The 13,354-nt window shown below is 36.0% G+C and overlaps 1 protein-coding gene across 1 annotated transcript; it reads left to right on the plus strand.

Annotated features, from left to right (window-relative positions):
- The first annotated feature begins 437 nt into the window (after positions 1-437).
- On the plus strand, positions 438-8,840 carry LOC112057745 (acyl-CoA Delta-9 desaturase-like). The gene is made up of 5 exons (XM_024098284.2): positions 438-621; positions 1,794-1,924; positions 4,075-4,280; positions 7,396-7,581; positions 8,433-8,840. Exons 1-5 carry the CDS (start codon positions 438-440, stop codon positions 8,689-8,691), a joined length of 966 nt encoding a protein of 321 aa, XP_023954052.1. The 3' UTR covers positions 8,692-8,840.
- The last annotated feature ends 4,514 nt before the right edge of the window (positions 8,841-13,354 follow it).

Consider the following 13,354-nt stretch of genomic DNA (forward strand, 5'->3'; position numbering starts at 1 on the left):
AAGATGCAGGATTTAACCTGAAGAAACATAAAATAGTACTGTTTTTACAACCTTTTATTTGTCTTTATGTTACACTTTCACACTGTTGGGAAAGAGTCACTTTATTAAATTTTTATTGATTGATATTTTAATTTAGCATAACACTTAGTCGCCCATTTATCATATAAAAACTACTTCAGCTTACATAAAAAAGAGGCATCACAAAATATTTCTATATGGTTAATATCTGTTACCTAGTGAGTAACTCTAAATCCTAAAAAATTGGTAAATAGTTGAGGTCAACACGTGACTCTTTTTTATCAAGCGAGGTGGTCTAATTTATACCTAAACGTTATTCAAGTAATTAGGTACTATAAAATACAAATGCCCTTTTTTTAATTTTCAGATTAAGCACGCCATTTGGAGACTGCACACCCAGTTGTCGAAATTCACTACAAATGGCTATGAAGTACGTAAAATTTCCTTCAGTCAGAGAAATCTGTCAAAACTTTGAAAAGTATATGGGTTTTCAGAATCCCATAAAATGGCCAAATGCCATTGCAATAATCCTATATCATGTAATTGGTGTTTACTGGTGTTTCTATTACACATTTCCAGTAAAATTTGCTACTGTAATTTATGGTAAGTATTTTATTTTACAATATGCAATAATCAGCTCCATATTCCCTCTCCTATAAGCAGGAAGGCCTGGCTGTGTGAGCCGTTAAAAAGGCTGATAATTATAGTGATTATTTTAGAATTTACAATATCGGTAATGTTGTTTATGCATACGTGAGAAAACAGTTAAAAAATATAGCCCATGGCACTCACACAATAACGTATCTTTCTAATGGTTAAAGAATTCTCAAAATCGTTTCAGCTTATAAAAAGATTACCCCCTACGATACCACATACTTTACATCTGTATAATATTAGCATCATCATCATCATTAACAACCCATATTCGGCTCACTGTTGAGCACGAGTCTCCTCTCAGAATGAGAGGGGTTAGGTCCGTCACGCTGGCCAAATTGCCGGATTGGCAGACTTCACAAATTATTGACAAACTTCACAAATTATTACATGAGAATTAAGAAAATTCTCATGTATGCAGGTTTCCTCACGATATTTTTTTTTCACCGTTTGAGACACTAGATATTTAATTTTTTAAATTGCACATAACTGAAAAGTTGGCTGTGCATGCCCTGGAATGGGTTAGAACCTTCGCCCTCTGAACTGAAGGCAGAAATGATATCCACTAGGCTATCACGTTTCTTATTATTAATTATTATTATTAGTATAGAAAAATAATATTACAACCTCACTGCCGATTTTTGCTAAATACTAAAGAAAGATATTTAAAACCAAGTGGCAATCTTGTTGGACAATTTTCAAGGGGCTCAGAAGGAAAATGTTCTGCAGAGTTGTTGTTCTGAAGTTATAGCATAACCAAAGGAAAAGGGAACGGTATGGTTGCAAGTAAAGATATACTTGCTTAGAACTTGAACGCCTTAGGTACATAGAATGAATCAAAGTAGTGCATTTTAGGACGTATTTCTGTTGAGCCCTGCCAGGTGTTACTGGTGTACTGTACTGTCACTGATAAAGGTATTTTACTGTCAACTTCAACTCAACTTATCATTCATTCATTTCGAAAGATCGTGATCCTGGTATAATCCCTCGTTTTTCATCGGCTTTTATTTGTGAACATCTGCACAAGCGTGTATTTTAAAAGTCTTATTAAGTTTTTTTTACATGTTATTTGTTTTATTTTTTGTCTGTAAAAATAATATAATATCGTTTTAATGTTTAAGCTGTACTTTTATTCTACTTCTCTGGAATCTGTATCACGACCGGAGTGCACCGTCTGTGGACACACAAATCGTACAAAGCAAAATTACCTTTGCAACTGTTCCTTCTAACAGGTTTCGCAACAGCTGGTCAAGTTAGTTTATTTTTTTATTATTATTAATAATTAAATTAATGGTTTATGAATCTAGATTATAGGTATTATTGTAAAGTATAGTATTACTTATAGATATTATAAAGAGGAAAGATGTATATTTTTGTATGTAAGAAATTAACTCAAAAACTACTGGATCGATTTGAAAAAACTCTTAATTTCTATATTCCCGTATTTCCACGGGAATGGGAACAAAGGGGATTAAACCACGAAGTAGTGCTAGAGTGTTATAATGTAGAATGTTTCATTGTGAAAAGAATGGCAGCGAAAACCTTATCAAAATTTGTGACAACATTAAACACGCCATCGATAACCAGCCTAAGTGTTGTTACCTTACTTGATAATGACTTGACTTCTATGACTTATGACTTATGACTTCTCGAAAACTTTTAACGCAGTCGATTTTGAGATACTCCAAGCAGTTCTAAAGTCAATTAATATTTCTCCTGAAGCTGTGGGTTGGTTTCGGTATTATCTTTATGGTAGAAATTAATGTATTGATAATGATTGATAAAAAACTATCTCTTCCGAGCAATTTAAATGGAGAGTGTGACTCAGGGTGGTTTTCTTTCTTCGTTACTCTTCTCTATTTTTATTAATTCTATCTCTGAGCAACTCTCATTCTCTTTCCATTTATATGCTGACGATCTGCAAATTTACGTGACATCACCTGCTGACTCGCTCATAATGCAATAGCTAGTCTAAATACTGATTTTAATACAGTCAGTACTTGGAGACAATCCTATAGATTGGCGGTAAATGTAAGAAAATTGCAAGCCATTTTGATTGGGTTACGTCAACAAACGAAAATTAAAACTTCATTTCTTCCTCTTCTTTTATAAGATGGAACTAAATTAAATATAAACAGTTCAGTAAACAACTCATTATGAATGTTGTTGCTGCTGTTAGTCTGCAGAACTTTGCTGTGATTGGTAGGTTGAGAAAGTGGAAGAACTTGTTTCCTTTTAATTTAAAATTTCTTTTACTCAATCGCTTCTTCTTCCATTACTTGATTATGCCGATTCTTATTACTATGACTTGCAACAATATCTCCTTAACAAGTTAGATCACCTCCAAAATTTAGTTATTGGATTTATATTTAAAAAAAAAATACCGCATTTCTGAGTTTCGTGCCTACGAGTAAGTAAAATGGTGGGCTATATCTCAGCGACGTAATTTTCACATACTCTCATTGCTTTATTATATCCTTAATCATTATTATTCTCCTCTGTACTTAAAATAAAGGTTTTAGCGGTTCTAACATCTTAAAAATCATCGATCCATGCTATTCAGTCGAACTCAGAAACTAAATAAGTTAAGGCGATTAGACTATGGTATGCCGTGCTGCGGGTTATTCGTCATTCAAAATCGATTTATATATTTAAAAGTAGTCTTAAAAAAAAAACATACATACAGCCGAACGTAGAAAGGAGGAGGTCCTTTTTGGAAGTCAGTTAAAAACTACTTTTTATCGCAGTAATATATTTATATATGTAATATCAGGTTATGTAAGTTTAATATATTATATATATTTTATGAATTTATTATATTATATTAAGTTTATGTTCATATTGGTATTTATGTATTTTAATGTGTAACTTAGTTTATGTTGTTTTAAGGTTACATTCGCGCACCAACCACCTCTCTTTGGAAACTGATACTCCTTAATAACTGTTGCCTGAAAGAAATCACTGTAAAGATAAGGCCGCCGTTACTTCAAACCTGTCGCTTGTTTTTCCATTTAATTTGTTCTTTTTTATGGTGAACAGTTTGTAATTATTATTAAATGTACGAGTAAGACCATAGATTTGGTTTTGATTTTTTCTGCTGTTGTCTTGAAAAGGCAAGGACTAATCCAAATAGACAACTCGTTATGTATATTGAAATATGAATCTCCCCCCAAGTTCATAAACACAGATGAAAATTTAAACCTCAATTTCCTTATAAGAAAAGTGGACCTAATCACTACTGTTCAAAGTTTACTTTGAAGAAATTTGAGGGTTAACTCCTAATCCATGTTTAGAAATAAGGCCGCAAGACATATTAAATACATGGTCATTGTATATAGTTGGACATTGCTATATCCTATACTGCATTAGGAAAACAAAATAGGCTCTAATTATATATTTCAGAATTCCATATACCAATGGGTGCGTGACCATCGCGTCCACCACAAATTCAGCGATACGGACGCAGATCCGCACAACGCCAACCGCGGCCTGTTCTTCTCACACATCGGATGGTTGATGTTGAAGAAGAACGAACAAGTGCTTGAAGCCGGGAAACTCATCGACATGTCTGATATTACTGGCGACCCGTTACTTCGATATTTTGACAAGTGAGTGGCCACAATGTTTTTGCCCAGAGCGATCTGACACATCATAATCTCACACAGATGAAACCTTGGGTTTTCAGTAGCGTCTCATGTGCTTTGAATGCCTGCGAATTTGTGGAGACTTGCTCTATGATACCTCGGCAGGTACGTAAGAAAGCTAACAACAAAAAAGTGCTATGTAACTCTTTTTTTTATTATTCTTTACAAGTTAGCCCTTGACTACAATCTCACCTGATGATAAGTGATGATGCAGTCTAAGATGGAAACGGGCTAACTTATTAGGAGGAGGATGTCAAAGTTAAAAGTCAAAGTCAAAATTCATTTATTTCAAATAGGCTTAGTTTACAAGCTTGTAACTGTTTCAAAATGCCTCATATAAATATAACAGCATAAAACATACATTTTATGAAGTGTTAATCTTCCAAAGGTTAAAATATTTTAATTGGCATGTGTGATCGTCTATTGATTAGAACCCATTAATGAACGTTATGTCCATAATAACACAAATACTTTAAAGTCTCAGAGGTAACAGTTCTCGTATCACGGATTCCCTAAAATATAATTGATACACGAACTCTTCGTGGTTTATCAATACACGAACTCTTCGTGATATATCGATACATGAACTCTTCGTGGTTTATCAAAACACGAACTGTGAGTACGTTGATAAGGTCGTTTAAATAGTTACGCCTTCGTGAATCATATAAAACCACATTGACAGCGAGTGGCAACACAACATTCAGGTTTACCCTGAACGTCAGTATTACTTCTCATTGCTGGTTCTGTAGCTCTAACAAACTCACAGAAGGTAATGGTGCTTTGGGTGAGCGAGTGAGACTGGGTGAGCGAGTGAGATTAGTTGTGGCATCTTTTTAATAAAAGATGGTCATTGGCTCCAACTCCCGCACAACGACGGTGGTCCTCTCCCTGAATTTGGTGAGATTAGGTTTATTTAAGAACCAGGACCCCCCCCCCCCCTTAACACCGTATAAATACAGGCCTAGCTTCCAACATCATCTTTATATCAAGCAGAACAAGGCATCACTGTATAACTAGTGTAATACTGGCAGTCTTAACTTTCAGAGTATCCATTACTCTCAAGAGAGTGTAATGCGTTCGAAAGAAATCTAAAAGATTTCACACCATAGACCGCTCGGCCCTGTGTATCAATAATAAGCCATCAGAAGGTAATTAGTATGTAAAGTTTCACATATATGCTCTTAAGCATTAAGGAGTTCCTTCATGCGAAGACACTCCTGGCTGCATCATCATTTTGACTCATAAGTCAAATTTTACACCATAGGCCACTCGGCCCTGTGTATAAACAATATGCCATTAGAACTCAATAACTATGTAAAGGTTCACATATATGCTCTTAAGCATCAAGGAGTTCCCCTCATGAGAAGACACTCCTGGCTGCATCATCATTTGCCATAAAAGTCCCTACTGGTCGCCCAAATAACCGACTTCGTACTATCCTTCCATCATACGATGGAAAAGCACGGGTAGAATACATCAAGCATTCAGTCAGCTGTTCAAGCTATTCATACTGAAAGCGTCACAGGCGTCAGCCCGCATGCTCCCAGTAAAGTAGTAAACACGCTCTCGGCGTCATCTGCTAAAAATAATTTAATTTTTCCAAATAATATTTTTCCCAGTGATTTATCATTAATCTCATGTGCTGAGCTTATTTTGATAAAAATCTTTCTTTTTTTTTTTCATAAGTATGCATAATTTGTATTATACCTATATAGTATGTAAGACTTAGAGTCGTCACAAGCTCTTTCGAAACGTCATCGATGAAAATCCACACTCCTTTCGGTTTCTACACGACATCGTACCGGAACAGTAAATCGCTTGGCGGTACGTCTTTGTCGGTAGGGTGGTAACTAGCCACGGCCTAAGCCTCCCACCAGCCAGACCTGAACCAATTAAGAAAACCTCAATCGGCCCAGCCGGTGATCGAACCCAGGACCTCCGTCTTGTAAATCCACCACGCTTACCACTGCGCCACGGAGGTCGTCAAAAAGCTCAAATTTACACAGCTTTTATATGTGTTTTGTAGAATATTCTGTAGCAGTAATAAAAATGTCAGACACTTTTCATTGACCAAAACTATTGTCGTACAGTTTAAAGCTCCACTAAAATAATCCTTTCGGCAGTTGATGCTGCCCGACTTCAAAAAACAAAAAGGAGGCTTCTCAATTCGTCTGTATGTTTTCTCGTATGTAAGTTACGCAATGATCTTGGTCTATTTAGCCGGATTCCTATTACGCCGCACCGGCAGATTTGCTGAATACCAGACAGAGGAGTTCACATTATACCGGATCCAACACGTAAATCGTTTAGTCGAATACGTTAGTTGAATTAAGACGGGTGAGAGTCCGGCAAAAATGCCGGGATCGATGTTTTTGCCAGGCCCTGGATGAATAGCTTCATATAAATTGTACACTGTACAGCCGACAGTTTCGACAGTTTTACCGGTCCGGCAAATTTCCCGGTCCGGCGTAGTGGGAGCCCAGCCTTGGATATCGTTTCTGTCAGCGTAAATTTCTTGGATACTTGAGCATAGAATTCCAAACCAGTGTGTTATTATGCTTTAAGTATTCACATTGGACATTTTTTTTATTCTATACATGTTAGCCTTTGACTACAAACTCACCGGATGATATTATATGATGATGTAATATAAAATTGAAGCTGGCTAACTTGTTAGGAGGAGGATAAAAATGCACATCTCAACGTTTTTGTTTTCAACACGACATCGTATCGGATCTCTAAATCGCTTTGCCGGTAGGGTGGTGACTAGCCACGGCCGAAGCCTCCCACCAGCCTAACATAGACCAATTAAGAAAACCTGAATGGGCCCTGCCGGAGATCGAACCCAGGACCTCCGTCTTGTAAGTCCACCGCACATGCCACTGCGCCTCGTAGGCCGTCAAACATAGTCGAAACTAAGACATACTACATTTTTACACGATACTTGTGTTACGATATGTAAAACTCAATCTTGATTTAGAAGCATTAGTTTCCTGATTATCCGTATCCAGATAGGTATAAATGTATCATACTTATTGATTAAATTGTATCTATATTTTATGAATTTGTTCCCTTTCAGAAATTTCATCTGGTTGAAAATTTTGTTTTGCTACGTAATACCGTTCATTGTTAATGTTCACCTGTTGGGAGAGACTTGGCAGGGTGTGGTAGCGTGGCAGTTCTTCCTCCGCTTCCTCATCACGTTCCACGTCGAATTGACAGTCAACAGTCTTGCACATTTCTATGGATACAGTCCTTATAACAAGTAAGAGTTATTAAGAAATCAATTATGTTTAATAACCTATGAACCAATAATACATAGATCTTTGTCACTTTATATGAGCAGAAAGTTTGGTAGTTCAAGGTCTTATGAAGTTTTTAACATCAGTTAATTTAGAATTGCTTTTTTTCAGATATCTATACTTATATCAAAACTAGTCGAATTCTACACATTAATAAATGTGTAGAATTCGACCAAAGTTTGAGACCAAATTGAGATTTTACTTATATAATTTGTAACAACAAACGTTAACGTGGTATTGAGTACTACTAGCGCCATCTAGAATCTATACTTTTAACACGAATTCTGTACATTTTGTACATTCTGTCGAATTTTTTCGATTTTTTTTCGATTTTTGTCTGTTTGTCTGTCTGTCTGTCCGTGTTTTTTTTTGTTATTCGGGCATCACGCTGAAACTACTGAATGAATTCAAGTGAAACTTGGCATGGTTTAAGACCATAATACGGAGAAGGTAGAATAGAATACTTTTTATTGCGAAAATAAAATAAGAAGGGGCTGAAATAGAGGTTGAAAGTTTGTATGGAAAGTCCTTCATTTTCAGAGTTACAAGTTAAAAAATTTGTTCATAAATCATAAAAAAATATGAAATATAATGGGATTCAAAAATTTTTAAAAATTCAAACTCTAAAGTGGTGAAATAGAGCTCAAGCCCTATTTCACAAGTTTACATTGATTTCCACGCAGACAAAATCGCGGGCGTCCGCTAGTAGTAAATATTAGGAAACAAACAGTATAAAATATTATATCCCTCTTTAGTCTAGACTAGTAAATCCCAAACAAATTCTTCTAATGTTAATAACGAATTATTGTTTCAGATACATCGCACCCAAAGAAAATCATTTTGTAGCAACCTGCACTTTTGGCGAAGGATGGCACAACTACCATCACGTGTTCCCCTTTGACTACAAGGCGGCCGAGCACTTCGATACCTTGAATTGGAGTACAAAGTTAATCCGTCTCTTTAATAAAATTGGCTGGGCTTATGATCTGCGTGAAGCCTCTCCTATGGTGATTAATAGAATTGCAAATAGGCTAGGAGACGGGACACGAGTACTCTTTCCGATAAATAAATAAGTTTATATATTAATTTATTTATTTTGCTATGATCCCCGAAAAGCCAACAAACCCATGCGACATCGCGGATCATAGCGAAATAAATAAATTAATAAATATTTATCATGAACTTCCGCAAATTAACGCCTGCTTCTATACAATATAAATAAGTGCAATAAATGATAATAAACCTGTTTTTTATAATTATCACTTCCTAACGGCTTTTTCTCAAGACCCACTCCTACCAACCAACCTACACTCATAACATACTATCACGTTTAAACAAAATATTATTGAGCTACTATTTATGCTCAATCAATCAATCAAAAATCATTTATTTCAAGTAGGCTCAGTTTACAAGCACTTTTGACACGTCAGTTGACTATTTGTAAAGATTCTACCACCGGTTCGGAAGGCAGATTCTGCTGAGAAGATACCGGCAAGAAACTCAACAGTTGCTCTTTTGAAAAAGTCATACAGTATTATAATTTACAATTGATAACAATTACAATTTCTTATAGTTTTATTTCCTGTGTGAAGGTGGAAGCTGATCCAATGGCCTCCAAGCGCTTTTATCTTTAAGGAACTCATCAATGTTGTAGTAACCTCGACTAAGTAAATGTTTTTTAACACATTGCTTAAAGCTATGCATTGGCAGGTCCATCACAGTCTTGGGGATCTTGTTATAGAAGAGTACACCCAAACCTACAAAAGATTTTTTTACTCTTTGGAGACGATATGCAGAAATAACTAACTTATGCCCGTGTCTAGTAAGAAGTGGGTTTAAATCTCCTTTTCGTTTGTACAAATTGATATTTTGTCTTACATAGACTATACTGTTATATATATATTGACAGGCTACTGTTAGTATACCTATTTCTTTAAACTTTTGACGAAGGGACTCGCGTGATTTTAATTGATATATTGCTCGAATTGCTCTTTTTTGAAGTACAAATATAGATTGTATATCGGCAGCCTTGCCCCACAATAAAATACCGTAAGACATTACGCTGTGAAAGTACGCAAAATAAACTAGCCTAGCTATATCAATATCAGTGAACTGTCTTATTTTTCTCACTGCAAATGCCGCTGAGCTGAGTTTACCAGACAGTTTTTCTATATGAGCACCCCACTGAAGTTTACAAGGTCACTCCCAGGAAAACTGCGGAACTCTCCATTTCCAGTGTTTCACCATCGATCATTATAGACTTTTCTAATTTTATTACATTTGGCAATGAAAACTCAATACATTTAGTTTTCTTGGCATTTAAAAGTAGATTATTTGCAGTGAACCAATGCGACACATGCGACATGGCACGGTTTACGTCGTCAGAGTTATCTTTATTTCTGTCCGTCTTAAAAATTAAGGATGTGTCATCAGCAAACAGTACAATCTCACATATGCCGCTGACATGGAATGGTAAATCGTTTATGTACACTAAGAATAAAAAAGGACCCAGAATTGAACCCTGTGGGACGCCCATTTTGGTAGTGGAACCGTGCGACTTTATATCATTTATGCATATCTTTTGTGTTCTATCACTGAAATAAGAGGCAATGAGATCAAGCGCAACACTTTTGATGCCATAGTGGCTTAACTTGAGTAAAAGAGTGTTATGGTCAACACAATCGAACGCCTTGGACAGATCACAGAACACACCAATAGCATTCTTAGAACTTTCCCATGCTTCATAAATATGTTTTAAAAGTTTAGCCCCTGCATCAGTTGTATTGCGACCTTTTGTAAAACCATACTGTTCAGGATGAAACAAGTTATTTAAATTAAAACGACATAAAAGTTGGTTTAATATGATTTTTTCAAAGACCTTGCTAAGTGTTGGCAATATTGTAATCGGTGTTGGCAATATTGTAATTGTGCTGCCAAAAACTTACCTAAAAAAAACCTACCTACCTATGTGATCTTACAAAACCATAACCGATATTATCTCGGTCATGCAGATATTTAGTATTGAAACAATAATGAAAATTGAACTAAATTAATTAGTTTACCTCAAATAGTTTTAATTCCTTCATATGGCCGTTGTGTAATTTATTTTTTATTAAATAACAGTAGTTCATGCTGTCATTACCATTTTGCCGACAAAGAGCTTGAAGCAGCGAATCGAAGTTTAATGCAAATCAATTTTGTGGCTTTACAAATGTGTTTCGTTAAACCAGTTACGCAGCTATGTTCGCAGTTAATTTCGAATTATTAACATTAATCGTACTACTTTTTATACTACGTTAAATTGATTATAACTGTTATCGAATCGTTTATCGTTTACCAGTCAAATTAACAGTTTTTATTTTTATTTATTTACTAGCGGACGCCCGCGACTTCATCCGCTTGAAACTCGATGTAAACTTTCAACTACCCCTACCCTAGCCCTACACTACCCCTACTTCGTTTTCTAATTATTACTAATATTCATGGGGTTGGCTTTATTGTTAAGAAACACCTTGCGAATTATATAAAAGGATTTATTGGAACATCAGAGCGCATAGCATTGATGAATATGAAGACACCAGGATACAAAGATCTGTGGTCAGTAATACAAATATATTCGGCTACAGAACAGTCTGATTTGGAAACCATAGACAAATTCTACCTCGACCTACATAGAACTATTCAAAATTATGCACATAAAAACTTAATAGTAATGGGTGACTTTAATGGTCAAATTGGAGCAAGGCGCCCCGGAGAAAACACAATAATTGGACCGTACACGTACAGTAGCAAAACCAAAAGTAGGAATGGCAAAAACCAAAATCACAAATTTTACACTGGAGAATATTGAATTATCGTCCATTATCGGGACGAAACGTACATATGTTTTCTGTGCCGCTGCTTATCGGGACGAAACGTACATATGTTTTCTGTGCCGCTGCTTATCGGGACGAAACGTACATATGTTTTCTGTGCCGCTGCTTATCGGGACAAAACGTACATATGTTTTCTGTGCCGCTGCTTATCGGGACGAATCGTACATTATTTTCTGTGCCGCTGCTTATCGGGACGAAACGTACATATGTTTTCTGTGCCGCTGCTTATCGGGACGAAACGTACATATGTTTTCTGTGCCGCTGCTTATCGGGACGAAACGTATAGCCCGGCAGCCACTGTGCCTCCGCTTTAAATCTCTCGTATATTTTCAGTGCTTTAATATGTATGTACTTTTTAAACATATAAACCTTCCACTTCCACATATGCTTGGGGTTTCACTGCGTGATCGAATCAGAAATGAGGAGATCCGCAGAAGTACCAAAGTCACTGATATAGCTCAGCGAGTCGCGAAGCTGAAGTGGCAATGGGCAGGCCACATAGTTCGAAGAGCCGATGGACGTTGGGGTCCTAAGGTGTAATGGCGACCCCGCACCGGAAAGCGCAATGTTGGTCGAGCGGGTTGCAGGGAGCTGCTGGATGCTCACGGCTCGAGACCGTTTTGTTTGGAAGTCCATGCAAGAGGCCTATGTCCAGCAGTGGACGTCCATCGGCTGTTAATGGTGATGATGATGAAACCTTCCACTTGAATCACTATCTGTTGCTGAAAACTGCAGTAAAATCCGTCTAATAGTTTAATAGATCACAACGAGCAGACAGCGAAAGCGACTTCAATTTATACTATGTAACGACCAATCTTATAATTCTAATTTCAGTTAAGTACAATTCTATGAGTATTAATGAAAAATTTTAATAAAAAAAAATATTCAACCGACTTCAGAAACATAAAACATACTGACTAAACTAAAAAGCGAAAAATAGTATCATTCCAAGTTCTACATATCATATTATGTACTAACTGATGATCAGTTTGAAGGCGGTGCTAAGCCGGTGTTGTGTTAATATTAACAAATACTGGCGGGTGCCTGTGACCCTGTTTTACGTAAAGGTAAACTTTAGTCACATTTTGTTAGTGAACTATTAGAATTTGAATTTTAAATTTAGTCAATACATTCAACAGTTTGCCTAACTTTTATATAAATAAATGATATTACTTATACAGACTGTACTTTATATGTACATAGTTAATAAATTTAAACATTTACGTACCTGACATGTTCACATGGTTGGTAGTTCCGTAATCGAAAATTAATATGTAAGACAAGCAGACGCCCTGCGATTTCACTCTCACATTTCCAGGTAAGATACTGTACATTATGTAGTAAGTGTACTATATTGTAGCTCGAGCTAAAGGCGAGAGCTATAGTAAGGAAGCAGAGGCTGTAATTATCAAAGCGCACGTATGTCATACGACGTTTTATAACACATTACACATATTGATACGCTAGTCAGTTGCAGACACAGCGAAGTGCGTGCGTTTTTTTTAAGCAAATGCACCAAAAACAACCAGTATTACTAATAAAATAAATTAATATTTTCCTGTTTCCGATACAGATAAATGGTTAACATTAATTGTCAAAATTAATAAAATGAAAGAATTAAATGTTTTTTTATGATATTTAATCTCACAAAGTTAATTTTATTCATAAAATGTTAAGTATTTTTCACTAGTTTCGAACCCATACGGGGCCCTTAGTCATGAGCTGGTTCTTGCATCGCTGCATGATCCAAACTGGGTTCGAAACTAGTCGGGCATACTCCGACTTAATATCACGTGAGTTTTAGCCGTGTTTCATAATCAATTAATATGAATAACACTCACGATAGTTTAAATTCTAAAAT

The sequence above is a fragment of the Bicyclus anynana genome, chromosome 17 (assembly GCF_947172395.1).
Source record: "Bicyclus anynana chromosome 17, ilBicAnyn1.1, whole genome shotgun sequence".
In the NCBI taxonomy this organism is placed as follows: domain Eukaryota; kingdom Metazoa; phylum Arthropoda; class Insecta; order Lepidoptera; family Nymphalidae; genus Bicyclus; species Bicyclus anynana.

Coding starts and splice junctions, on each gene's coding strand:
- LOC112057745 (XM_024098284.2), top strand. CDS start 438: ATGGCTATGAAGTACGTAAAATTTCCTTCAGTCAGAGAAATCTGTCAA. Junction 622..1,793: donor ATTTGCTACTGTAATTTATG/GTAAGTATTTTA, acceptor TTAATGTTTAAG/CTGTACTTTTATTCTACTTC. Junction 7,582..8,432: donor GGATACAGTCCTTATAACAA/GTAAGAGTTATT, acceptor TTATTGTTTCAG/ATACATCGCACCCAAAGAAA.